The sequence below is a fragment of the Gallus gallus genome, chromosome 12 (assembly GCF_016699485.2).
Source record: "Gallus gallus isolate bGalGal1 chromosome 12, bGalGal1.mat.broiler.GRCg7b, whole genome shotgun sequence".
Taxonomy (NCBI): Eukaryota; Metazoa; Chordata; class Aves; order Galliformes; family Phasianidae; genus Gallus; species Gallus gallus.
Genome location: NC_052543.1, coordinates 19,629,069 through 19,657,054, shown reverse-complemented (window position 1 = coordinate 19,657,054; position 27,986 = coordinate 19,629,069). Strand labels below are relative to the sequence as shown.

At 44.6% G+C, this 27,986-nt stretch overlaps 3 protein-coding genes and 1 long non-coding RNA gene across 6 annotated transcripts; 2 read left to right on the top strand and 2 right to left on the bottom strand.

The window, feature by feature from the left end:
* Positions 1-2: 2 nt before the first annotated feature.
* Positions 3-15,692, bottom strand: CAND2 (cullin associated and neddylation dissociated 2 (putative)). 2 transcript variants are annotated; one of them, XM_414452.7, is made up of 15 exons: positions 15,593-15,692; positions 13,535-13,678; positions 12,569-12,723; positions 11,603-11,726; positions 10,707-10,963; positions 10,079-10,184; positions 9,230-9,378; positions 7,261-7,553; positions 6,448-6,589; positions 3,772-5,280; positions 3,324-3,419; positions 2,455-2,624; positions 2,183-2,347; positions 1,640-1,747; positions 3-1,439 (listed from the first exon to the last, which is right to left on the bottom strand). In XM_414452.7, the coding sequence occupies exons 1-15, from the start codon at positions 15,658-15,660 to the stop codon at positions 1,212-1,214; spliced, it is 3,714 nt and encodes a 1,237-aa protein (XP_414452.3). In that variant the 5' UTR covers positions 15,661-15,692; the 3' UTR covers positions 3-1,211. The 2 variants fall into 2 exon arrangements, 1 of the variants encoding a protein (XP_414452.3); XR_001468603.4 differs by lacking the exon at positions 3-1,439 and having other exon boundaries at positions 1,638-1,747; positions 2,183-2,343.
* Positions 14,706-22,087, top strand: SEC13 (SEC13 homolog, nuclear pore and COPII coat complex component). 2 transcript variants are annotated; one of them, XM_015293127.4, is made up of 9 exons: positions 14,706-15,642; positions 16,420-16,464; positions 17,270-17,385; positions 17,806-17,957; positions 18,845-18,978; positions 19,735-19,868; positions 20,385-20,505; positions 20,702-20,848; positions 21,270-22,087. In XM_015293127.4, exons 1-9 carry the CDS (start codon positions 15,640-15,642, stop codon positions 21,378-21,380), a joined length of 963 nt encoding a protein of 320 aa, XP_015148613.1. In that variant the 5' UTR covers positions 14,706-15,639; the 3' UTR covers positions 21,381-22,087. The 2 variants fall into 2 exon arrangements, with proteins under 2 accessions (XP_015148613.1, NP_001264770.1); NM_001277841.2 differs by lacking the exon at positions 14,706-15,642 and adding an exon at positions 16,085-16,189.
* LOC121106668 lies at positions 21,940-27,986 on the bottom strand. Its single transcript, XR_006931382.1, has 3 exons — positions 27,614-27,986; positions 27,015-27,178; positions 21,940-26,222 (listed from the first exon to the last, which is right to left on the bottom strand). It is a non-coding gene; the product is annotated as an uncharacterized LOC121106668 (long non-coding RNA).
* GHRL (ghrelin/obestatin prepropeptide) lies at positions 23,552-26,258 on the top strand. The gene is made up of 5 exons (NM_001001131.2): positions 23,552-23,672; positions 23,856-23,991; positions 24,521-24,634; positions 25,098-25,206; positions 25,899-26,258. Exons 2-5 carry the CDS (start codon positions 23,884-23,886, stop codon positions 25,916-25,918), a joined length of 351 nt encoding a protein of 116 aa, NP_001001131.2. The 5' UTR covers positions 23,552-23,672; positions 23,856-23,883; the 3' UTR covers positions 25,919-26,258.

Below are 27,986 nucleotides of genomic sequence, written 5' to 3'. Positions count from 1 at the left end.
GCTTCATAGGTACATTTTTTATTTTAAGTCACCACTCAAACAGGGTGGATATTCTTTAACACTGCACTATAAATATTTTTCACATCAACTGCTGTCAAAAACGAGAAATGAAAACTTATTACAACTCCACGGCTGTAAGAACTGTGTTGTGGTGCCCTTCTCTAATTTGCTGTTACATTTTCTCTTAAGGCTTTTCTTCCCCTCTGCAAAGCAGTATTTGAACAAAACATCTGCTTTAGAGGTTTTCAAATGACAGAAGGTACTGTGGACTGTGTGTTTCAGCAGCTCTGGTTACTGAGATTCACCTGTGGTACTGGAGCACTCAATATGAGCTTCCCTCCAAATTTGTGCTGCTGCTGTGTAATTTAACGACCAGAATTTGGAGCAGATGGGTGCTGTGGTGGTGGTCACTCAGTACAAACACTGATCTGTTCCAAGGGGCCAAGAGAGGCCACTGCTTAATGCAAAGAACAAATACATGATTTGTATTGTACTACAGTCCTGCAGTCTCTTTTGGAAGGCAGCCCATTGAGGTATTCTGCAGTAAAAAGTAGAAAAAAAGGTATTGCTGAAACACTGTGGAAATACCCAACTATCACATGTTCTATGAATCTAGCCTTGTACAGACAGGCTGGGATGTATTGGTAGGAACAATCCAGCTGCAGCTCGTGCAGCTTTGCTCATGCAAGTCTCCTTCCTCTTCTTGACAAAGGTCCTATGCTTATGGTGTACATCACTACTTAAAGACACGCAGATTTCAGCCATGTTACTTAGTGAAACAATACAAATACATTCTTCAGGCAATTTGGAGTAAAAAGTGCATGTGCAGTGGTTAAAAAAACCAAACTTTTAAGCTATTTCTCTTTGTACTTCAGAAGGGAAATACTCCATCCAGGAGTGGTTTCCATTTTCCATGGCATCATGCTAAATTGCTTGACGTACCCTGTAAAAGCTTGCTGAAACAGCATACACATCTACTCCTCCCTGCACAGGGGCCATGCTTTCCTTGATCTCATGTATCACGTTAAAATGCAGCAAGATGCCTGGTGCCCACAGGTGCAGCCAGGAGCAGCTACTTCTGCTGGCACCCACCAACTGCCAAGCAGTTGCTGCATCAGAGCACAGTCTGATGACATCCTCACTCAGCCCACCCGTGACACAGCTGTTGGTTCATGCATGGTGAGGCAGGCGATGGAGTACAGGGCAGAGCCTTAGCTCATGTCCATTGATTCTGTAGTGGGCAGAGAAGCAGTGTCTTTCTGAATACTTTCAAAAAGCGATGCCATTTCGGGACTGGATCTGATTTGAGAAGAAAATTCAGCCATCGCTGGACTTTTCTCTACTTCAGGGATGGTCAGGAGAGCAGCTACTGCTCTCATTGCTGATCGCTTCAATTCATCCTGCTTTTCAAACTCCTGTTTCACTGAACCAGCTTTTACCTAAAAATCCAAAGCAGAATCTTCAGTTGGGATTGAGAAAAGATGATGCTGGCACAACACTGACCACATCAGCAGACACAGGAACGAGCAGATCATTTTCTAACCAGAGGAACCTGGGGAGCAGGTTGCTCAGAAGTAGTAACAGAGGGCTAAGGGTACAGGTGGCAGAACACAGCCCCAGCATGTCCCACTGATCTCACCTTTGTGGAGCAGGTTGCTCGGAGCGGTTCGATCAGTCGCTCGAGCCTCTGCAGAACTGCATTAGGGCAGAGTGTGGACAGCCGAGCCAGCATTATGAAAGTCAGCATCTAGACAAAGGAGGAAAGAGAAAATGTGCTGCTTCGCTACAGCCTCCAGTCCCCTGGCTCCAGCATGGATCCTGTCTGCAGAAGGCTGTGCTCTCATCGTGGCATCTGTACCACAGTGGTTTTCTTTGCACTTCTGTAAGGGTTTTTATTAAGCCATAATTAGAAATGCACCTGCTAGTCTCCAACATACAACAGGTGCCCAGCTGGACTTGGGTCCCAGGTGTCCCAGGTGTCTGTGGGGTGCTCAGCTTTTGAGAGAAAGGCTGTGTTCAGTCCACCCCACTGCTGCACCCCTTCTAACTGGAGGTAGATTAAACAGAATGAAAAGGAAATAGTGCTCCTATTAAGCTATGAGTCGTGCCCTGGCTCCCTCAGAGCTGAATGACATCAGTTACTTCTCTGTCCTACAGCAGTTTTGGCAAAGCACCTACCCACCTGAATATCATAGTGATCCTTCAGTCCATCCTCCACATGGTTCAGGTACTCATAGATATCCAGCCGGTCAAGACAGCTTTCCAGCAGCGTGTACATGCATTCAAAAGCAGCTTTCCTCACATCAAGGCCATCATCCACTGTGTGTTTGAATGGCCCCATTTCTACCTTGAACAAGAAAAAAAATAGAGCTGTAACCTACCAGCAGACAGCGTGACAGCTTCACACACATGGAGCTGCTGCCGTACCGCACTCAGGACAAACTAATTGCATACCTCTCGGATGAGTTCTCTTCTGACCTTTGTTTCATTATATAAGCTGGGGAGAACTGCATTTAGCAAGTCCCGGATTAACGAAGGTTTGTTGTGAGCAGCAGAATTAAACATGGCTAAAGCCACACGTCGAACATTCAGGTCTGAATCCTGAAGGGTTTTTAAGAAGCTACCTGTGGGTTGAGAACACACCAGGCAGCGTTTTACGAGTCCACCAAGAAGCAATTGTAACTGACACAAGAACACTACCGTGTATTTTTTATGTAGGTTGGATATAGCTATGGTGAAATAACTCTAGGGGCATGGTCTAACAGACATTAGAGATGCTTTCATTCAGGATACAGTAAGTAGAAGAATTGTGACCTTTTTGCATTTGGGCATAAAGATAAACAGCAAGATTCCAGCTACCACAGACCTTCCCTTAAAGTCACATCAGAAGGTTCAGTATTCAAGGATCGTGTTCTTTTTTCTTGCTCAGATCTACTTTGCTCCAATAAGACTTCTCTGAAATAGAAGGCCTACTTCCATACAACAGATCTGAGACAGAGGCTCCCTATAAGGTATAAGGCCATTTTAAGTTAGGTTGTGTTTCACAAGATTCTGTCTGCATAATGCTTGAATCCTAACTTTGAAACCAGAGGGAGTTCATGCTTCCTAAAAAGCTCTATCACCAATGGAATATGCCCAAGAGCAGAGTATCACAGTTTAGCAAGGGCCCATGTGACAGCATTCCTCCTGAGTGCCAAAAGCAGAGGAACACAGCAGAAAAATAACTGGATTAGGTGAGGTGCACACAGGTGTGAAAAATCCCTGAGCTGCTAATGAAAGCCAAAACCTGTTCTCAGCTCACCCTGTGACTTTCACAAGCTTACCTATGCAGCCTTTCAGGAGAGTATCAATAGGTTGAGGGTGGTCTGCAATTGTGAATTTGACTGCAGTCACCACTGTACTGCGGGCATGTGGGGAGCCTGTGACAAAGATGGAAAGAAGAAAACTGACAGATCAAGAGACAAAATCATCACTTTAACTTTGTAGCATTTATTCTGCTTTCAGTTTCAGCAGACATACATTGAAAAGTGGACTGAGGATTTGTCTGAACAACCTCGCCCAGCACAAGGTCTGTGTTCAGCCCCTGCTGCTAACCACCTCCCACACCCCATGCAATGCAGTACTCCTTTGAAGCCCTCGCAAAGATCCCCTGTCTCCTTCTCACCTCTCTGGACTGCCTTTCTCCCTGTGGTACCCACTAGTGGTTTACAAGAGAACCTTCCAGCAAAACAAAGCACCACTCCATCTCAGCACTGCTCTTTGTATCTTTACCTGATGACAGCTGCTTTTTCAGCCGAGGCAGCAGCTCAGAGGGATTCACCAGAGTCAGCTTCCCCAAGCACTCGGCCACCACGTTGCGCGTCCCTTCTTCTGAGCACTCGCAGTGCTTGAAAAGCAGAGCCCAAATATCCTCCACGTAAGGCTTGAGGCTGTCAGCTGGGGAAGAGCTAATGACTTCTTTCAAAGAGTGCAGCAGGAGGTACTGTCTCTTGGGCTGGCTTTCAATCTCTTTCAGCAAGAAGGGAAGATACTCCTTAAGACTTCCAACGCTGATGTTCCCCAGTGCATAGGAAGCAGCAGATTTCACCTCTTCGCTGGGGGAAGCGAATGCATCCAGGATGACAGTTTTGAGCTCCTTCTGAGCGCTCGTAAGGTTCGTGGTGCGCCCGATCTCTGCCAGCGAAAGGAAGGCCAGCACCTTTACAGCAGAGCTGCATTTGGGGCTTTTTACATCCTGGATAAACTGGTTCACTGTCCCAGGGGCTTCTTTGGGGCAGGCTGAGGAAAGGGCTGCCACGCACTTTGCAGCAGAATAATACGCCTGTTTGTGTAGCGCTGCCGATGCCCCAGATGGACCTGAGGAGTAAACAGGTGCAGTCAGCTGCTTCATCAGCTCCGAGTAGCCCACAGTGGCTGCCTTTGTCAGAACCAGAGCCTGGAAGAAGTCAATGATAGCATTCAGAGCCCCTCCTTGAAGCAAAGGTGAGTGGACAAGCTGAAAGATTTCAGCAAGAACTGAACTGGTGATCTTAGAGATGCTGGATGGATAAACCTTAGCTAAAGTAGTAAGGAACACAATTGCCACCTGGGAAACGTGCATGTCATTCTCACTGATTAAAGCAGGGAGCTCCGTAAGAACAGACTCTACCATGGCAGGCTTAAGGCTGTCACTGTAGTTCTTCACCAGAATATCCAGAGCAGCCAGAGTGCTCAGTTTCAAGGCACGTTGATTCTTTCTCAAGAAGGAAGCTAGAATGGGGAAACCTTCCCCTAGGATAGGTCTTAAGTCTATCTTAAGTGGAGAACTGGCAATGAGTGTTAATGCTTTAACTGCTGTCAATCGGGTGATTTCATTTTTGAGCCTCTCCAGAAATATCTTCAATGTTGGCTGCAGATCAGTGCTTAAATGGTCTCCCAGGCTGTAAATGATCTGTCCCATACATGAGATAGCACGCTCTTTTACCTCCTGGTCAATGTCAGCTGCCTTCAATCGTTTCAGAGTACCGGGAAAAAGGTCCTTCACGTACGGCTTGGCATCAAAAGTGCAAGGTTTGTCCAAAGGCCTGATAACCTTCACAAGCTGTTGAGCAACCAGCAGAGCTTCTGAAGTGATCTTATAGAAGGGGTCTCCTATACAGGCCACGACTGGAGGTAACAGGCTTTTGATATAAGGATGAAATGCCTCTGGCTGGTGGTTGCAAAGAAGGACATGAAGAAAAGACAGTGCATCGATTCTCATGTTGGAGGAGTTGGATTTATCAGACAAGGAGAAAACGATACCTATGCAGAAGAGACAAGAATGAATGCTGCCTTATTTCAACTGGTGGTTTTTATTGGGATAAAAGCCACCAGAGCCACCCTCAGAAAATGGGCACAATCTGAATCTGTTTTCTTTCCTCTCCCTACTCAAAATATATTTACTACTCCAAAGAACTATTATCTTTGCAGTCTTTCTGCTTTCAAGGAAGAAGCAATTCAAACACAACTGTTCTTTGCAGCAGTCGTGGATAGCTGGCTATAAAGACTTTGTAAAATTTAGTAAGAAAAGTCATCCTGGGTGAGATAAGGAGGGACTGTTATCAAAATACAAATATGACTGACAATGTTAAGACTGGGAGTATCTAGTCTCAGCAGGCACTCCATGCAGCTGCAATGTCCCTTTCTGAGTTTTTCCTTTATTCTTCTCTGGGAAGTCTTATGACTTCTTTTATGACTTCTGTTAGTACTGCCAGCAACGTAACTGTGGATCATTAATAGACTGACTTCCTTCCTAGATGTCACATACTTACAAGTCCATTTTCTGACTTAATCAGAAACACAACACTGCTTGCTATCCCTGAAGTTGTGCTTGGCTTTCTACTTACAGGCTTTTTGCAACTCACTGATTCCTAAGAAAGAGGTACGTGGATTGGGCACAGGAACAACTACAGGAGACTTTTTATATGTTTACTGCACAGTCACTTCAGAAGCCAAAGCAGACCCTCAGTACTACGAGCCTTTCAGAAGTCTCGGATACTTCATGAACTTACAAGCAAGGAAAGTTCTGTGAAAAATGTGAGGGAGCACATAAAATTATTGGTCAATATGAATGTATTTGTTAATACCACTATATTTTGTAAAAGAAAATGTCACTTGTTACTGATCTCAGCAGGCTAGCATGTAATTCTAGCTGATTTCAAAGGAGGCTGGAACATGCCCTCCAAAAGACACCTCCTCCAGGGACTTTGGAAATGAAGCTGGTATTCTTATCCTGGCTGTCAGTGGTAGGCAGAACTAAGGACTGATCTGGGAACTGCTTAATGTATCAACATGCAAAAGAACTTGACATGTATGCCTTGAAGCTGAACAGAGACAGTACACAGAAATAAAACCTGAACATGCAGGTCAGGAGCACACATTGTGATATCAACTAACAGAGACAACCCACAGATCGTGGACAAGCTTTACCAGGCACTAGTGCAGGGATGTGCTCTGCCAGGCAACCAGGAAGAACATGGGCCAGCTCTGTCAGGAGGCTGAAACAACCCTGTCTGGACTTGATGCTCTTGTCCTTGAGCTGCTTGTGCAAGGCCTTGACAATGTTGGGAACCTGCAATGTGGAAGAACAAACCAGAAAGAAACACATCAATCATCTCAGCTTCCAGGGCACAGAGCTATGTTACCAAAGCAGCTTGCTCAGCTGAGCCAGAAGCACTAACAGCACAGCAAGAAAACTGTCAGGATTCAGTAAGAAACGGTGGAATTGTTCATTAGAGAACAAGATTAGGGAAAGATTACAAGCCAGTGCATGTGAAGAAAAAATACATGAACTGATGAGCTGGAGGGGACTTGATGAGCTGGAGGGGACTTTATTCTTCCATATTCTAAAACAGAATCCCTAGCAAACCTTTCTGATGTTGGTGTTCTCTCCTAACACAGAAGCTTTAAGAAATACAACAAAATCATCATTTTAGCCAAAGGCCAGTGTGTTTTATACAGTCCAAAAACACGTCAGACGCTGAGCCAGGGGGACAACTGCATACAACTGAGTGCTCTTGCACTGCCTCAGCTCTCACTCCCAGGAATGGTAAAAAGGGTGAACTGAAAAAAAAGGGTGAACTGTTAGCCCTTGGGATCTGATATCCTCTGGTGGTCTGCCCAATGGCTCCTTCAGCTAGTTTTGTTCTCAAGCTTGACTATTAGGCACATTCATCAGTGGCACACTATCTACTTCTCTTTATTGTTTTCTGCTGCCATCCAACCCACCATCTCCTCACACACCTGGTTCTGAAGCATCGTCAGGGAAACATCATCTTTGCCGGAGTCATCTGAAGCATGTAGCCAGCTCTGGATGGGCAGTGTTTGCTTCAGCAAGGAGATGTAAGCACTGAAGATGTCAGCTTTGACATTCTCCTCTCTCTCCTTAAATCTGCTTATCAAAACTGGAGAAAGGGTTTTGTAGAAGTCCTGAAGGAGATCATGCCTGCTGCTGACAATGGCCTCCAGGCACTTTGCTGCAGCCCTGCGGACTTTCCAACTGATGTCATCATCATCACTGTACTCATCATCACTTTCTGGAAGGAAGACAAGGGAAAACAAGGTGCACTGTCAGGAGCAAATGAGAAGTAGATGACCACCTGATGCTTCAGAGTTTCCCCCTCTGGCTGACTAAACAAACAGGTGCCAGTAGCTCACACATCTGTGGGAACATGAAATTGTTCAGAATAGCCTGTCCATACAGATGTCACCAGTGTGAGAGAGCAGTGTGTGCAGAGACAGCAGTGTGACCCAGGGCTGCTCTGTGCTGATGTGAGTTCAGATTCTTCTGTTTTAAGTCAGGGCTGACAGAACAAACCTTAATATTACTCCACTTACTGGGGAAGCCACGGTCAGCTCAGGCATCAAGCCTTTTGTTTTGAAGAAAGAATGAGGTTCTCTGATTTTAAAAGCAGAAATATGTAAATATTTACTCAACAATCCCTGAGTGGCACAAAATAGCAAACAATTTACAATGCTACTGGCAGAACAACTAACTACTCTCCAAGAAGCCTGCCAAGATCTTACCCTGATTAGCATGAAAGTAAACAAACATGCCCTCCTTTCAGGGAACCTGCTCTAGCTTTGCTCTTAGCTGCCACACACTTCATGCAGCTATAAATAGCGACATTACAAAATGCTGTCTATAGCTAAAAGGCTTTAAACATACACTTGCTATCTGACCAAGGCTCGACATGCACCTCAAGCTAAACAGATTCAGAAAGTAAACAGAAGACCCCTCTTAAGACAGTATCAGATTGCTTACACTGATGACTGAGATGTTTCTAATGGTGGCACTTTCTATGGTTCAGGACTGTAGCTTCGCTTCTTTCTGCTACAAAGCAGTAAAAAATAGCTACCTTATAATAATAACAATGGTGTGGCTACAATATCTGTAGGCTGAGTTAGGTTGAACTGAAACTGTTATAATGGCAGTGTTTCATTCCAAACAGCAGTTCATAGAATCACAGAATTGTAGGGGATGCAAAAGACCTCTAGAGATCATCTAGTCCAAAAATAATGCTGCACAGCACCCCAGCAGATGCAGTAAGAAACCCGTAAGGTAACTGTTAACTGCAGTTTTCAGATCTCCTCATAACATCTTTCCTTTCAAGAAACACCATTTTGTTAGGATCCCAGTAAGGCAATATCTAACTCACATGTGCCTGAATCTACTAGAGTTAAATTATCAGGAGAAACAGGAATCTGGGTTACAGCTGATCCAAATGCTTGGTGTCACCAGTGGAAGCTCAGACTTCAGAAGGCCCCAAAATGACACCTCCCCTCAACTAACAACCCAGGCACATCAAATCAGCTGCTTGGAGCCCGAGTCTGGCACTTCTGAGAGCACAAGGAAGTGCTTCCAATAGTCAAGACATCAGATCTGTTGCTCCTCAGGATTTTCAAGCATCAAACTTGGCTGCTTGGTGTACATGCTCTAAGAGATCACTACTAAGTCAGCAGGGACATGAAAGGCAATGCTTCCTCCACCTAGCTCTGATAGCACAGAGATTCAGTGTTCTCCCTGTTGCCTAAGGCAGGCAGAAATTTGAGGTGCTGGTTATTAGCACCGGTAAATTAAAATAACCAATTCAAGAGCACTGGCTGTCTTGAGAAAGATCTGAAAAGTAACATCCCAGAGGGTGAGAGAGCAGGAATAGGAGAAATGTAAATCAGTGTTCTGCTGAGCACAGTCATTCTCACAAGCAGGCACCTTGCTCCTCATCCTCTCCATTTTCAGTTTCCATCCTTTCTTCCTCTTCTTCCTCCTCATTGTCATAGTTGTAGTTTGGGTCAAAGGTGATGTACTTCAAACATAGACTCATCACGTTTGGGATGTGAGGGTCAATTTCTTTTGGGCACCTATCACGACAAACAAAAATTCTAAGAGTTAGAGTTAATAAAATGAATAATAAGCAATTTTAAATACTCAACTAAAACAATCCATCTGAAAAGGATCCCAAAACGCTTCCCAGACCGTTTAAGCATTTTGTTAATATGAGTTAAATCCTTCTCTTACAGTGCATGAAGCAATACCACATTCTGCTGGGGAGGATGCACTGGTTTCTATAAGGAAAAAAACAAAAAACAAACAAACAAACAACAACAACAACAACAACAACAAACAGAAAAAACTACCTGTGAGCACCCCTGGCTCAGTCTGCTCTCTGTGGGAGAAAAACTCAGCAGCTCTGCAGGGCTGCTTCTCCAAGACAAGCCCTGAACTTCTGATCAAACATCAGGAAAGCTTCTATATGACCCCCCTTCTTGCCTCCCACTCCCTCCATATACCGGGAACCCCCCTCTTGAGGTATCCTCCAGAGACAAGAAAAACTCCTAGTTCTGCAAAACCAATACAGAAAATACACTCTTACATGTTACAGTAAAATAGCTCATAAATTATGCCAAACTCTGCAAGTGAAGAAGAAATGTTATTTGTGAAGTATCTTTCCCAACAGGAATGTGTGTAGGAAGATACTCAACCCAGGACACTGTAAGTAGACATATTTACACCAGCAGGACATCAATGCAAAGGATAGTGCAGTTGTTCAAGGGCACACACCTTCTCACAAAAGACTCAAACGCCTGAAAGCAGTACTCTCTCAACTCATCATCATCCACGTTACAGTACTGAACAATCAGAGGAATTATCTTCTCCAGATGTTCTCCTGAGAAAGACAAAGTAAGCAGTGGTAAACAATCTCAGCCACCTGTTACTTCCTTCATGTGCACAGCATTCCCCACTTGGATCCCTTAGGCGAGGAGCCAGCAGCCCAGCAACAAGCAGCCCTGCAGGGATTTTCAGTAGATGACCCCGGCACTTCAGTCGTAGAAAGAGCTATGCCTAGAAGTCTTCCAGGGCTGAATGTCAGTTCAGGCAGATCTTTCAGACGTGCTATCCTACATTTCTCCTCTTTTTTAAAATGAGGTGAATCCACTTCCATCATTCACAGAGGCATTAATTCAGACCAGGGTAGTGATGAAATGCACTATAGAATGGCAGCCAGAGAGTTTGTTTGGTGTCTCCTCCCAAGTGTAGATCAATGCCAAATCAGAAACACAGAGAGAACCCCAAAGCACAACCCACTAACACATCAAGAACAGACTGAATGCACTTCTTTTACCACTGAAAGAGAGCTGCTTTAAAATGCATGCCTGTTTCCGGTATCCTTTCAAACCACTTGTCCTACCTATGCGGTGTCCAGCCTGCCTACTGATGCCAGCGATACACTGAATGTATGTCCTGGTAGTTGAGGTAGACTCATTCTTCTTCAGCTCAGCAATAAGATGCTCTGTGAGCTCTGAGAAGGTGTTCCCACTGCAGGTCAGGACGAGATGACCCAAAGCGATGATGGCTCTTTTACGTACTGCCAACCTGGGGCTTGTTAGCTGAGGAAGGAGACAGTTCAGGATGGAAGAATGGAAAGAGTAGAGCGTTCCCCCCAGCCTGCAACCAACAGAACAAGATAGAATTTGAAAGTCAGCATGTCAGAGGAAAAGCTCCCATGCCAGCAAAAAATGTACAAACTTTTCAGCTATGAAGGGGAAGGGAGAGCAAAAGGGTGGATTTGGCATCCTGGGTGTGAACACTGGTTTGTATTATACAACACAGGGAGAGATTTTTTGTCTTCATCATGGAGTAATTTGATTTTGATTGTGTCCTTCTAGATGCCCTGCGGTTTCGTCAATAATTCTTGCATGCTGCTGACATATGACACTGTCACTCTGACTTATGTAACAAGAGAAAGAGGCAGCCAGGAAAAAAAATGCATGTGCAATCAGACCAGAGGCTAAAATAAACTTCCCTGCTTTGCCCTCCCTCGCCTTATATGTTTTTTTTTAAACAGAGCCTCTGTGGGATCCATCACTACTGTTACCACTATTGCCCAGCACGGAGGGGCTCAGCATGCAGCCCCTCATCCCTGCTGGGCAATCTGTTCTGCTGAGATATCCCCCAGTGGCAGCCAACCCAAATCCTTCAGTTTTAAGCCTACAAAATAAGATTAGGGAAATACAGAAATCAAAAGCAAACACACACAGTGCAGCCCCTTGCTGTACCCAGCTGCCAAAGGAAATCCTTTGGTACCTGCTCAACATATCTGACAGGATGTCAAGAGCCTCCAGCTGCACAGAGACATCCTCCTGCTTGCCAATAGCTCCTGTCAGCTGGGCTGTGATCTTTTTGCATACATTTGCTGTCATTGTGGAACCTGCAGGAGAGAGATTTTTCCCCGTCACTTAAAAAAAGGTCTCAATCCTACATTAAAAATAAGAATTTGCCACAGGAAGAGATGACAAGAGCAGTGGTGAGCCAGCTCTTGTTTGAGGTGAAGGACAGACACTGCCAGCTGCAGGACAGCTTGCTAATGCTCCTGAAGGAGCTCCTCATCTTGGACAGTCTTCTACCTAAATGGTGGCACAGAGTGGGCAGCCCCTGCCATGGAACTCACAGAGCAGAGCTGGGGGGGAATTTTCTGACAGTTTTTTTTTCCCCCGTTTTTAACTTGAAAATATTCGGACTCAACATATCAGTGTTTTCTGTATAGAGAGAGCAATCCTAGCAAAAACAGTTCCTCAGCTCCACGATGAAATTTAGTAATTTGCAAACTAATCCTCAGTCTCCTCTCAGCCTCTCACACAGGCAGGCAGCACTGCCGCAGCAATCTGCCATGAGGGAGCAGCAGATACACGGGATGGCTGCAGAGGAAACCCACATCTCCGTGAATGCCAGGTATTCTTGAGCAGCTGGATCTCAGCTTGCACTGAATGTCTTAGGATTGCATAAACATAAGTGGATTTCTCTAAGGACTCAGATGCAGTTTCAGATGTAAGTATCCTCACAGTGACCAGCCCAAGAGGTTTCAAGTCATCTCATCGATACCCATAGCAGTATTTCAGCTTGAACTATCTTTCCTCCTTCCTTCATTTCTTGTCCTCCAGCTGATGAATAAGGAATTTATAAGGTTCAGGCTCTGACCCACCCATTTTCCTGCTTCCCAAAGGCTATGATTCCCTTCTGCCTCAATCTATCAGACAGGGACAAACATTTCACCTGTAGAAGCTGGCGGCAGCTCAGAGATGACTGTTTTCAATCCAATGCTGGAGATGTCCCGCAGCTGTTCCTTGTCTGACAACATGTTTGTGCACAGTGTATCCACAATGGTTTCCACCTGGTACTCCTTCACTTTGCCAACCAGTGGGCCCAGACTGCAGAAGGAGAACCAAGTAAGAATGAACACGAAGAGGACTGCTTTCCCAAGTCAGGTTTTGAAACAAAATCAGCCGTAAGAAACTGAGTTCCTAGAACAAATGCCAGATGGTTTCTACATGCTATTAACTATCTATTGCCCTCTGCCACGTGTGAAACCCTCTGCCTGAGCCAAGGCTCAGAACTGCCGTGGGAAGTCTGCTCCCTTCACTCTGCACATTTTATTGTTATTACTATTATTACTAGCGCTATTAAAGCTTTTAACAATCTATGTTTCCCGCTTGTGAGTTTGTATTCAAAATTGTGCATAAAGTGTTTGACAGCATTTGTTTGCAATTATCTGTTTTTATTTGCACCCATTACAGTTAGTGTAAAGCAGTAATTGTATGTCAGCAAAAGGGCTATACATGTCACCAGCTTAATACCATCCATAACAATGACAAGGCCACTGGGAAATTCAGCACTGGATTTCAAACCTGCCTAAAGGAGAGGAGCTTGATGTCCCAAAACTCAAAACTGAGCTTCTCTCTAAAGAAATGAAATCTTAGGCATGCTGCCTCACAATTTGGTAAGAACTCAACTACTCCTGAAGTCACCTACTGCTTGAACAAAGGCATCTGTATGCTCACCCTGCCTGGCTCCCAACAGGAAAAGAAGCTCATGTGTGCAGCAGGTGAGAGAAAGCCCCCAGGAGGGGTGGCTGGAGCAGGGCGCAATGCAGCAGGAGCAGGCTCCATTCCAACACTCAGTGGAATCTGTGCCAGCTTTGTTATGGCCAACGAATACAGTAATTTCTGACACGGCTCTTACCATTTGACAGCGAGGTTCTGTACTTCCCCATTTTTGTCTTCCAGCAATTTCAAAAGCATTTTCACGACTTTTTTCTCACTGTCTTCATCTAGTTTTATAGAATCTTTTTGCAGTTCCATCATCAGGTCATTGGTGGCCATAAATCTGAAATAAATGTAGCAGAAGTGGACTGGCTGAAACACAGACACAAATGCATCTCCTTCTCTTGGCAATCAGTCTTCGTACAAAAACAGATTTTAAAAGACTAACCTACAATCCTTTACACTGTAATGGAAAAGGCAGTACATAGAACTGATACTTTCTGGCAAGAAGAAAACTCAGAGCGAGGCGGCTGGTGAAAAGGCCTCGGCTAAAAAGTCTATGAAAATAAGGAATAGATATTCTCTTCTAAAAATACTTGACAGGGACGGGGTAAGCTACAACTGAAACTGGCACTGTGGGACCCATTGTGCATTTTCTCTCAGTGCCTACATGGACACCATTGAGTACGCTACAAAAAACACGAGTGGTTCTTCACCAGTTGTCAGACCCAGGAAACCAAGCATGGGGTCTGAGAAGGTGCCTGGCTGTGTTCCTTCTGACATCTCTGGCAATGACGGCACGGTCCCACACACAGAGAAAGTCTATCAAGCTCAAAAATGGAAAATAAAGTCCTGGCTCCATACCGGACCTTTACACTTCTTCTGTAACTTAAAAAAGTCCCTCTATAGCTTATAAAAAGATCCTCTCTACCTTGAAAATCCCCCAGGCTATATTTAGAGCTGCAGTGTTCAGCCCAACCTCGCCCTTCTCGCACCCTCCTGCTCCCTGGGGCCGTGCAGGTCCTGGCAGCTGTGTTGGCCGCACACCCGCCCTCCTTCCTCGCTCAGATCCCTAACAGAGCTTTTTTTCTGTTCTAGATAAAAGGTACGGACATTTATGGCTGCTCTGAAGCACTGCCAGCCGGGAACGCTGCATGTCTTCCTTCTGATGCTCCAGTGTCCCTCTATTAAGGAACACTCCTCTGCTCTTTATTCCATATCCACCACCCAATCAAATTTATTTGCATTTCATTAATAACGTAAGACAGTATTTGGCACAAATGATATTTCTGATTGCACTTTTCTCTCCCATGAGCAAAACCAAGCACGTACTTCTCATTCCAGCTTAAGAGAAAAACAACAAGACCTCTGACTGTCGGCCAACGTAATTTCCTACAGGGACAACGTTAAAACGCATAGTGAGAAGTTCTGTAACTCTGCTCTCCTGGGAGCAGGAAACGAACAGAAGCCCGAGGCTCTGAGCAATGGACACACGATTATCACATCTTAACTGTCCTAACGTGCGCCTCGGCACCGGGATGGGTGTCCGAAAGGAACCAAGGAGGAGCGCCCCTCTTCCGTTTAGCGGATGACACCTCCCTCCATTTTAAATCCGGCTCTGATGTAAGTCATCCAGCATTAAGGAACAAATGCTGCCCGGGGGAGTACGGGGCTGTGTCCCACATGCAAGCCTTCCCCGGGGCAGCAGCCCGGTACACGCGGCACGAGGGCTGCAGCGGCATTAGGCTGCCCAGAAACCCCCCAAAACCCCAGAACCGCAGCGCGTTGGGTACGGAGGGGCTCCCGAGCTGCACCCGCGCTCCCGTGCGCGCAGCACGAGCATGACCAAGTATGGCCACCGACCGGCGGGATGCGCGCAGCGCGGGGCTGCTGCTGCCCGCTGCGGGCTCCGCGAGGCGGGTAACGGGCACGGGCGGTACCTCCCGGCCGGCAGCGCACGGCGCGGGCTGCCGGTGACACCTGTCACAGCTGCCGGCTGCAACGGATCGAACGCGTCCGTAGCGCAGCTCGGACACCGAGCCGCCAGTTTTGCGCCTACAGATTCTTTTCTTTCTCTACTGACATCAACAACGAGAAAACGCATCCCCTCTCGCCCTGCCCGGGAGGCGCTCCCAGCCCCGCAGCCCAGCAGCACGGCTGCGAGCACCACGCGCGCGGCCGCAGCCCGGCGTCGGGCGACGGCTGCCGGGCGGCGGGGACGGCCCGCCCGGGGGAAACGAGGCGCTCCGGTCCGCACCTGAAGTCCTTGTCGGTGGAGGTCATCTTCTCCAGCAAGCTGGAGATATGGTACGACACGCTGGCCATGGCGGCGGGGCGGCACGGCGCCGGGCGCCCGCGGGAAGATGGCGGAGGGCAGCGGGGCCGCGCGCTCCCCGCGGGGCCGCCCCCGAGGCGGCGGGACGGGCCCCGGGGCGGCCGCCGGGAGGGGGCTCCGCCGACCCAGCCGGCTCCGGGCAGCGGCGCCGGGCCTCGGGCGGCCCCTGCAGGCGCAGCGGCTCGCAGCGCGGCACGGGTCGGCGGCGGTCAGCGCGGCGGCAGCCGCAGGAGTATCGCACCGCGCAGCGGCCGCCATCGTCCGCCGGCCACGCGAACCGCCGCGCCGCGCCGCGCGGAACGGAGTGGAGCGCGGCGCAGCAGCACGGGACGGCACGGCGCCGCTTCCCCCCGCCTGCGCGCGGCGCCGGGCGGAACTGGGCGCGGGCGGAACCTCCTGCGCGGGCGGCGCCGCGGCGGGGCCCGTTTGGGCGGCGGACCGCCGTGCCACGTCTGAGCCGCGCGGCCGCCCGCCGACCGATCGCCGCCCGCCGTTCCACGGCCCGCAGCCGCCGCCATGGTAGGCCCGAGGAGGACGGCGGGTCCGAGCCCAGCTCCGCGGGGCGGGGAGGTCTCTCGGGGTACAGCGGGAGGCGGCGGAAGAAGGTGCCGGTGCTGGCTCTGCGGCCTGCGGGACCGGGAGAGGCGCTCCGCTCGCCGGGGCGGCCGTATGTCCGTAGCCGAGCGCTGGCTCCCGGCCCGTGCATGGTGCGCTGCTTCCTAACCTCCCCCCCTTCCCTCCTTCCGCAGGTTTCCGTCATTAACACCGTGGACACCTCTCACGAGGACATGATAGTAAGTGTGCGCGGTACTGCTGCCGTTCAGCCTCGGAAAACGCGGCTCAGCGCTGTAAGGGTGCTGTGCCGAGTTGTGCCGACACTGCTGCGTGGTGCGTTAGTATGGGGGTCAGAGAGCACAGTGCGCGTATCTGCATGGAAAGTTAATGTGGGACGTGAGATATCAAATCGTGACAACAATTCTGATAGCGCTATTTCGTAATGGGGAGCAGGAAAATGGAAAGGAAGAAAAGTTTAACGCTCACAGTTTCCATGCGCGGGGTTGTTTCTGTGGAACAAAGTATACGTGTGTACTGAATGGCATAGAACTTGGGTGGACAGCACTGGTTTCCTTGATGCGGGTGTTTCTGGGAGCAGCTGTGCAAGCATGCATAGGAGGAAGGATTACAAAGCAGTTTATGAAAGCAATGAGCGCTGTTAAATGCTGACATTTCAAGCTAAATAAAAGATATTAGTGCAATTACACTGAATTCACACAGTAAGAAATGACAGTACATAACTTGGTCAAGGCTTTACACTCGGTGCTACCAAGCTCCTGTCCTCTCCTGAAAGTGCTGTGCATCCCCACTCCGAGTCCCACCCACCGCACACATAACGTGTGTACAGTCAGAGAAAACAGCGGGTGGGGAAATAAATGACTTGTGTGCTTTTTCTGGGTTATTTAAACACTGTCCCCCTTGCCCTGTCCTGCTGGGACTCAGTGAGTTGTTAGCAGTTCTTAGAGCTACTTCTGAAATGTAGTGGTGTTTATTAAGAAAGCAGAACTCGCATGGGCCAACAGCACCTTCGGTGTTGCCTTACAGCACGATGCGCAGATGGATTACTATGGCACTCGGCTAGCGACCTGTTCTTCAGACAGATCTGTGAAAATCTTTGATGTTCGGAATGGAGGGCAGATCCTCATTGCGGACCTAAGAGGGTAAGTTGTCTTAAGAGATGATGTTCTTTGCAAGTCTCTAATATTTTGTCGTTTTGCCTTTTGGTGATGTAGGATGTGGTTCTTTGTGGCTGGTTCTTCTAAATAACTTCAAAGAGCCTTCAGGGGAACAGAGGCAGTTGGAAGTAATGCTGTCGCTGTCTGACTCATTGTCTATTTAACACCTATAATTCTATAGAATTAAACTCGCAATCTTAATACAAGGATAAATGTTTGGAATTGTTTTCAATGGTAATGGCTTTATCTGACAGTCATACCCTATTTTTCATCTTGGCTTTACTCATATTCTTCATATCATTGTATTAGTGATGTACAGAACAACAGTTTGTGATGTGATGGCTGAAACAGCCACAACTGGAATGCGTTTCTCTCAGCTTTTCCAAATAACATTGTTTCTTGCAGGCATGAAGGTCCAGTGTGGCAAGTTGCCTGGGCTCATCCTATGTACGGAAACATCTTGGCTTCCTGCTCCTATGACAGGAAGGTTATTATCTGGAAGGAAGAAAATGGCACTTGGGAAAAGACCTATGAGTACACAGGGCATGATTCCTCAGGTGTGTGGTGTCTAGAACTGGGAAGTGAAACTGGGACTGCGATAGGTTTTGGACTGGAATAAATCCATCATTGTTAAGGAAGAAATCTTCCATCAGATTGTGATAAGTTAATGGAGAGAAGACAGTAAGTCTATTCTGCACAGGGAGGACGTCTATAGAATGGCATACTGCTGGATAGCCAGCTGTCTTGGTACATACAGCGTTTGCACAGGACAAGTAAATCAGCTTTGGATAAACAAGGTCATGGGGTACTGGAGTCTTGCAATAGTGTTGTATGTATCCACTCCAGGAGGAAAGGAAAGGAAAAAGCGAAATTTTAGTATGCTGTGTTTTGTTTTCAAATCAAAACTGTTCTGTTGAGATGATCAGTTCTCCTACCGGCAAAGCTGAGATGTTTCTGAAGCGTTCAGTATGCCAAAGCCCAGAGAAAGAAGTGGTGCTTTGCTGTTCCGTATTGTTCTTTATTCCCAAAGGAATTGACTAGAATATACTCTTGATCCATGCTCCTAAGACTAAGCCAGGGTTAAAAATGAGTATATAATGGATGCATACCTTTGTTTTGTTACTGATCTAGACTTTAAATGCTGTACCAGCTTGTCAGCTTTTGTTCTAGAATCATTGATACCTCTTCACTGTTACACAGGATAGTCAAGAGGATTTTATCTCATTGAAAGTGCTGTTCTGGTCATCTTCTAAAACTAGGGGCAGTTTTCCATCATTCAATAAACTGTGGTAATTGTCTTTGCTGAAATTCAGGAATACTAAGACTCTTCTTAGCTTGCAAAGCTGCTCACTGTTAGTGACCATTCACTAGTACAAGTCAGTGATTGGGTTAGGCAGTTTTAGTTAGCACTGCGTTGTAACCCAGTCTGTCTCATCCCTCACAGTGAATTCTGTCTGCTGGGCACCACACGACTACGGACTGATACTGGCCTGCGGGAGCTCTGATGGTGCAATTTCATTACTGAGCTACACTGGTGACGGGCAGTGGGAAGTCAAAAAGATCAGCAATGCACATACTGTAAGTTGGAGCCATGGATGAGCATTGAGTTAGTGCTTCAAAGATTGCAGAAACTAGATAAATACTGAAATACAATTAAATATTGTGAATTGTTTTCCAGAACCAAAAATAACTTGTTTAAAATAAATCCAAAGTAAGAAAGTATATTTTATAGTAAGTAAAATGAAGCAGAAAATAAGATGTGAAAGCCATTAAACAGCACTGATAATACATCTGAGCATGATTGTTAAACAGTGCTGGAAGTTACATAGTGGGAAATGGCTTTGATATTAAGAACACCTCCTACAATCTGGCTGTGAGTACACTTCAACTAGAGGCTGGAAAAACTGCAGGGAGAAACTTGTGGTTTTCCCACAGCAGTGGGACTTTTTGTTTAAACAAAACTTGACAACCATCTAAGCAGCTAATGGTGGTGGCTTGCATTAAAAGAAGATTGAGCTGTGGGCCCACAGATTCTTTCTGCATTCCTCACTCTTAGCAACGGCATACATCTTGCACCTCTTCTTTTTTATTTATTTATTTATTTTTAATCTGTCTCCACTGTGTACATTTCCAAGATGATATTTGCCTGTAAGACAGTTACTTAGCTACCTAACACTTCCTGAGTAAATACCCAGTCAAGAATAGAATAGAATAGTATCTGGAGTTCTTATCCATCCAGAATAGAATAGTATCTGGAGTTCTTATCGATCCAGCATTGATGTCCTTTGCTCCCTCCACAGCTTTTAGTAATGACCTTATTTTTTCCTTATATAGATTGGATGTAATGCAGTTAGCTGGGCTCCTGCTGTTGTACCAGGCAGCCTTATAGAGCAACCATCTGGTCAAAAACCAAACTACATCAAAAGATTTGCATCTGGTGGTTGTGACAACCTTGTCAAGATCTGGAAGTAAGTGCTCTCTTAGCAGTCTTAAGGACTTCAAAAAAAAAAAAACCCTCAGGAAAAAAAAACCTCTGAATGTCCCTACTAGCACCTTGAATTATACTTCAGGCATCTCTGTGCTTTCATCTTTAACTATCACTATTTTAGAAAAGTACTTTAAAAATAGAAACAACTTAGTGTCTTAGAAACTCTCATAGCAATTCATGTCAGATCTGCTTAATCTTATCTTGAAAATTGGCTGTTTAATTGTCTTTGATTACATTTGTTATTTGCACAATAGCAGGTCTCCATGCAGTAACTGAAGACCAAATGTGTTTCTCCTGTGTTGCATTCTGTTCCCTAGAAGGGATTTTGTCAGCTTAAGCCATACAGCTTTTTAGAGGAGAGTTAGGAACGTTTGTGCTTTGTGCTGTCTGGATAAAACCAGGAGGCTGAAAGCGATTAAAAAGTCTCCCAGAACAGTAGGTGGAAAGTACAGCTGGCACTGCTGCCATCCTTCCAACTGTGTATATGTATTTTCAGAGAAGAAGATGGTCAGTGGAAAGAAGAGCAGAAGCTGGAGGCACACAGTGACTGGGTTCGAGATGTAGCCTGGGCTCCATCCATAGGCTTGCCAACAAGTACCATTGCTAGCTGTTCACAGGTGAGACTTCTATAGGAGTGAGCTGTACTTACGCCTTACGTAAGTAAGAAAAAAAACCACTATGTACAGTGAATATGCATATAGACACGTTTAGAGTTCATATCAGTGTAAGTGCAGTCATAATTGGAAATGCAAACAAGCTTGGTTTTTGTGTTACCGCTCATGGCCAGCCAACTCAGTCTATTTGTTTTTATAGGATGGCAGAGTGTTTATCTGGACATGCGATGATGCCTCTGGAAGTTCATGGTCACCAAAATTGCTGCACAAGTTCAATGATGTTGTCTGGCATGTGAGTTGGTCCATTACTGCAAATATACTTGCAGTGTCTGGAGGAGACAATAAAGTGAGTACTGCAGCCTCAGTTTGCTCTTGCATGTCATATTTTCACTTTTGTTGTTTTGAGTTAAGACTTCTAAAGACTTCCTTTTGATGCAGTAGTGGTTTTTTGTGGTTTATTTCTTTATTTACCTAAAGGGGAAGAAGACCCTAACCTCTGGTAAACTACATGCATTGCATTCTTAGTCCTGATTGGAAATGTAGGCTTAATTTTATTTTGTAGGGATACTACCACCAGAATTAATTCTCACTCCCTTTATTGCTGGATAATGATTTAGCAAACAGCAATAAATAATTTGATGCTTAAAACAACTCTGACACACTGCTGTATTTATAGACCATCACCATCTCAGTGATGTGGTCATTACAACGAAAATGAGAAACTGAGAATGTTTAAGGCTAAAACCTTTTCCTGCTCTGTTTTTGAGGTCACACTGTGGAAGGAATCGGTAGATGGGCTGTGGGCATGCATCAGCGATGTCAACAAGGGCCAAGGAGGAGTGTCTGCCGTTCCAGAAGGGCAGCAGAATGAGCAGTGATGCGGGACTGACCAGCCCAGCTGCTGGAAGCGATCACTATACCTGATTTGCAATGTTTCTTGAATCAGATGAGAACTGGTTTTATCCAAACTGGACGTGAACATGGGGAAATAACTATCCAATTTTATGAGCACTCTTAACCAATACTTGGAGGCTACTATGTGTTGATAATCAGCCTTAATTGACATTCCCTTAAATTAAAGATGAAGAGAGGAGCAAAGTACTGTGCCTTGTGCTACTCCCTGATACTGTAAAAATTGTAACCTGCCTTCTGGTTTAGGAGTCAGATTTAATTGGATACACTTCAAGCATGCGAGCAGGAACAGGAGGAGGCAGGCAATGAAAGTGCTCATGTGTGAACCCATCTGTGTAAGGGGCAAATACTCTGCCACTCAAAGGCCAAAACTATTTCAAGTGACAGGGTGGGCTGGTGGAGTTAGCAGTAGACAGCATTCTGGTGGTACTGAAATGGTGCTTGGGTTTCCCTGAAAGTAATGTGCTCAGATACATGAAAATCTCCATGCATTCCCAAAGATGAAAAAGAGTAGCAGAACGCATATGTATTTTGCTTTACAGTAATCTCAAACTTGTTTATTTAACAAACATCAACAAATGAAAATACAATTTGAAGACTTTTTTTTAGCCACAATTCTATACTGTACCTCAGGTTTTTGTTTAGACAACAAAATAAAGTCTTATTGGTTAAAGCCTGGTATGCTGTATTTGGTAATCTTTCACAGGGGTTTTTTATTGAGGTTTTCTATAGTCTGCCTTGACAGATGCCTTAGTGTGGCTCTCATGTATAGTATTTAGCTTTGTAAGAGCTAATAAATGCCTATTCTGGCCAGAATCCACAGTATACCATGAAAATGCAAGGGGCTTCTGTTAGGACCCAGAAGCTCTCCAGTGGTTCATCACTGCCTACTTTCTTTGTGCTCCTCAGTGTTCTCTGCCAGCAGGCTGTCAGACAAAAGTCAAGACGGAGATCTAACTCTATAAGAACTTCTTAACCTAACTTTGTTGCAGAAGGGATTTGATCCATTGCCTCTGATTGTTCTCAGCTGCCCTAGTGCAGTTACCAGCTTTCTTGGTGCTACCCAGTCAGCTGATACTATGGACATGTTTCAGAAATTTTCTTTTTAACAATTGGATCATTACACAAATCTGATTTGAAACACAGCTGCAGTGTTTGAAAAAATCAGCTGGGAAGCAGTAATGTGAGATGTGGAATCTGTGAAAGAGAACAACATGGAACTGCATCCCCAGAAAAAAACTAGTTTCAAAACCTGCAGATGTGCTAAAGAGACTGTCTTCTTTGGCCAGAGCACAGTTACTATGGTCACTCTATGTAGCGATGCTCCAAGTTACATTTTCTCCAACAGAAAATCTGACTCAACTAAATTCCTTCTCATTTCCCATGCCTTCCTCAATCCTACAACTGAAGGTTTGTGATCTGTAGCATAGAATAAATCCCACAGATCAGCCACATCATTCAAGTCTAGCTGGAACACAAGCAACAGAAGGTAAATTTGTCATCCTTTACTGTGTGTTCCTACTTCATTCCTATTATTCCTCAGGTTTGAAGACAATCCTCACAGGATGTTTTCTAGAGCCTCAGGCATTGCTACAAGTATTCACTGACATCTTCAAAATGCAGTATTTCATTTTCAAAGTAAGAGAGATGATGTTTCTAGGTAACATCTTTGTTTTCGGTCCTTCAGCAAAGGACAACAAAATCTGATAGAACAGAACCCAGGAGAGAATGTAGATGAGAGGAAGCACACTTAGGGGCAAACACAAGAAACATGGTTGTTACTGCAGGCCAGGAATGGAGTTCTGCTTCTTTTCTGTTACACCACGCCAAATAATGGTAAAAGGGCTCAGGACTTTCCAAAACATAGCTATTACAGCTACTAGTTTTTAGAAGGAATGATGTTATGCCACAGCAGAAAAACAAAAGAAACACACAATTGCCCACACAATTTCATAATACGTAGAAAGGAACTCAGCAGCAGATGTATGCAGTTTTCATGTTTTTGTCAACTGTTATCTTACAAGCACACCACGTTTCCAAGGAATCTAAATACACGTCAGACTGCATTTCCAGAAATATCACCGCACAGAACAAATATCCCACTCCCTATATAAGGTGCTTCAGAAAGCAGCAGTTTGGTGAAGCAACAAAGGTAACCTGGTGAAGTTTCAGAGCATTTCTAAGCTTTTGCCAGTTTTCCTCTGTAATTTCTCTCTGTCTGGTCCAGTCATTACATCTCAGTTATAGAAGAAAACACAGTAAGTAATCTCTTTTGACAGGATATATTGCCTTTCTGCATGCAACAATTGTGCTTTCTTTCTATATTTGTTTGGAGAAACAATTGCACATCATTCTAATCAGGAGAACTATTTTCACTGGCTTGGGATTCAACCAAATACACAGATTAGAAAATATGTTTAATTTTTAACTTGTGTTTTCAGTTTGAAGCACTGCCTAAAGAAGACAACCATGTTTCTCAGAGTTATTCTGCTAGGAATTCTCCTTCTCAGCATCCTTGGGACAGAAACTGCTCTGGCTGGCTCTAGTTTTTTAAGCCCCACATATAAAAACATACAGGTAAAAAGTCAGAATAATGCTTTTTTGAAATTGTCTTCCTCTATAATTCCTTAAAGCCAAATTCTTTACAGTGTTCAGAGGTTTTGAAGATAATGTCTCTGGAAGAGGAAGAAGGGATTCCAGAGAATTACTGTAACAAAACATTCACATGAGAAAATATAATTACTAATCTTAGAAACAAACCAACCAACTGAACAAAAAAAAAAAAAAAAAAAAAAAAAAGCAGCTGTTTAAATAAGTCGTTAACATGCATTTTGAAAATGAATTGGAAGGTGGCTGTTCCATAAGGAACCCTTAAACAAACTGCTGATAAAGTGAATGCAGAATAGTAGTACAGTTACTGTATACCCACACATCCACATAACTTTAAAAGCCACTGATAGCTTTAACTAATTGTAACTTTAAAAGCAGCCAGCAATGGCTCTAACTAATTTGCTGCATCTGCATTAATTATGAGTTCTATTTTCCCTGCTACAGACCACTTTGATTATGGGAATGTTATACAGATGCTATTTTGCTTGCTTTCTAGCAACAAAAGGATACAAGAAAACCAACAGCAAGATTACATCGCCGAGGCACAGAAAGCTTTTGGGATACAGATGAAACAGAGGGAGAAGATGACAATAACAGTGTTGATATCAAGGTGTGTATTTTTCACTCCTGCTCACATACAAGTTCAAATGATTTTGTTGGAGTGGGAATAGAATTTCTGCCACAGGTGTACAAATGAGAGCCGCAGTCATTTAACTTGAAGGGTATGTAGAAAAAGACACATGGAAACTGCCAGCACTGATAGCATGAAGTACTTTAAAAGTATATGCACAAAGGCAGATCATGATCTCCTGTTAAGGATTCACTTACATTTCAGAACTAACATTTAATAAAGCAAGTTTCTTCTAGTTTTCTCTCCTCCAGTTTATCGTGCAGTTCAGTCTCTACAGTAGCCATGTACTATGTTTATCAGATGATCACTACATGTCTCAGCATTATTAAATGAATGGATAACATTTTTCTACCTCTTGCTTATCATCACACCTACGAATAAAATTATCTTCTAGTGTCCTTGTCCAAAAATCATCTGTTAAACTTCTTTAATGTTTTTATAGTTTAACGTTCCTTTTGAAATTGGTGTCAAGATAACAGAAAGAGAGTATCAAGAGTATGGACAAGCACTGGAGAAGATGCTACAGGACATTCTTGCAGAGAATGCTGAAGGTATTTTCAAACAAGTCATAAAAGCAGAAACTTGAAACAAAAAGCAAAAACCACCCCACAAAATGTTGTCAACCATTTGTCATGTGAAACAATCAGAACAGCATTTCAGAAATGACTGGGCCTAAGTAACTAAGCTGCCACTGAGAGAGCAACGGAAGTATCTGATGTTCAGGAAATGCTAGTTTAACTTCAGAGAATCACAGCAGAGTAAATAAGATCGTTCTAGATGAGTCACTAATAGAGCTCTGAGTAGTAACTCCCACCACACACTGGGCTTTTTTTGTTTTGGTTTCTTGTTTTGTTTTCACCTTTACAGCCCCTCACTCTTTATTTGCACTCAGCTATATTAAGCTGTCCTTTCCAAATCTTTTAAGGGTTTTGTCAGGCTTCAAAACTGTATCATTCATTGCAGTCACCTCAGGCTGCTTCTTTCAGGCAGCTTTTCATGATCCCAACAATTGCCCCAGGCTCTTCTCTCTACACTCTGAATTCCTTTTGTAGGGCTGTTTCTATGGCCATTACACAAATAAGACAGTTTTAAGCATGCATGCCCCAACAGAATGTAACCATGTGAAAGCTTTATCTTTCTTCATTTGAGTGCCTGAGGCACTTCTGCACAGATTGGCAAAACGGGATTTTCAGAAAAAATATGAAGATTTTCAAAATAACCTCCCTATCTTTTGCCTTTTTAGAAACTCAGACAAAAAGCTGAAGCAAGCTGAAGGACAACCACAGCACTAGATGGCCTGATATAAGTTTTACTTTAAAACAAAACTATGACTGAATTTAGATCTCTAAGAAGAAAGAAGCACATGAACTTGAGTAGTTTGCTCTAAGAAAAAGACAAGAATCTACATGCAGAACTTCAAAGGGCAATGTGAATCACAGGCTGACGTGTAGGCTTATTTTATTTCCTTCCTTAGTATCTACTGTGATGATTTTAAATGATATTTTTGAAAGCTGTATGAATCCTTTCTGAAACTGGTGGAAACTTCATCTTACACTTCTACAGACATCTGTAACAGAGAATAAAGCTTATGCTGAAACTGCAATTGGTTCTTATTTTTAAGAGTATCTCAAACTAGATGGCTCATGTAATGAACTGTGCAAACTAGATGCACATGGAATCAACTTTCAGTCACTAAATTTGCTTAATTCTCAAGGGATGTGTTAACACAGATATTATCAAGGAAACCATGCAATATCTCTTCCAGTTAAAATAAAATCAGTTTTCCTGTTAACTTACTTGGATTCAAAATCATACCCGTCCTAGTGCTAGATATCAGAAAAGCAAGGAATATTTTAATGCTACGAGTGCATATACCACTGTGCTCCACTGTGGTACACAGTTCTTTTTTGTACATAAGCAATTAAGCACTTCCAAATTACAACATGAATGCCCGTGTAGAAATTTGTGAATCCATGAAGATTTTCTGGTCAATGCCTGAAGACATTTTGTAAAGTACCCTGGGATAGGCTAATGTGATAAAGGTAAATACAAATGTAAGGCTCAGTTCTTAGATGCATTCTCTTTTCCTGACACAGAATTTATCACCCAGGTGAACTGATTCCTTTGATACCACTAGCAGTACCTTGTATTATACCATCAGAAGTCAAACAAGATGTACAGGCAAAGGAGGAAACTAATCAAAAATGAGTAAGTATTTCCAAGACAACTAGAAAACAAATACACTTAGAATCCCTAGCACCAATTCAAATAGCCGTAACATTTTGGTACCACAATCAGAAGAAATAGTGTAATGGTTTTCCTGCCCATTATATAATAAATCCCCAGGTACAGATCTTACCAGCATTTGCTGAACAGCTCCATAAGTCATGCACATGCCCGGCAGTTGCCTGTAGAACAGCGAAATGTAGGGACAGTAGAAGGTTTTTCAGGTGTGCAATCTCCTCTGCAGTGCACAGCCCGTCCTGTTTGAGAGTGCTGACATGGACTTCTCAGGCACATAACCTGCAGAAGTGTTATGAAAGGGAAGAATCAGAGCACTGAAGTCACATTGGCAATCCTTAATTCTAGTACTGGTGTTCTCTCTGAAGAATATTTAATGTTTTCCAAGCATGTTCCATAAAAGCAGTCAATCAATACATTTCCCAACAGCACAGTGAGAAAACTCCTGGCCAGAGATACTGCACAAATCCTTCCCTATATAGGAAGCACTGCAGTTAGGGTCTGTCTCTAGAGCTCTGACAGAATTGTACAGGGTTCATTCTACTCAATGCAGAGGAAGAAAGCACGGCTTAGTCTACGGAACCCAAACCGAGGCCAGGCTATTACGCTGTGTTATCCAGCCAAGTGAGCAGCAATTTTCTAAGGCTGCTTCAAACAAACAACGACACCAAACAAGTCACCACCAGCAGCCCCGAAAGGAGAGCAAAAATCACAAACCTTTCCTCAGTGATACAAACGTGAGCAATACTTTCTATCTTGTAAATATAACATCGGCCACAAGAGGGGAGCAGAGCCCCGTAATGCACAGCTCCCAAAAAGCTGAGGTAGGTCTGATGCGCTCTGCTATGCCTAGAGTAACACACAAGCATCAGATCCTACGGCTGTTCAAAATGACTTGGTACAGCCTTGCTCTGGAGGCAGTAAGTTGGCCAACAACAAACCCAAACTTGCTGCTGAAAAGCAAGAAAGCAACTCTGTGGCAACAAAGTGCTTTTAAATCAGCTTCCTAACTGAAGAGAAGAACGCTCTCAGCCCGTGGCGGCCCGTACGGCGGCTGTCACCGGGAAGAGCCGCGAGTTGCCCGCGCCCC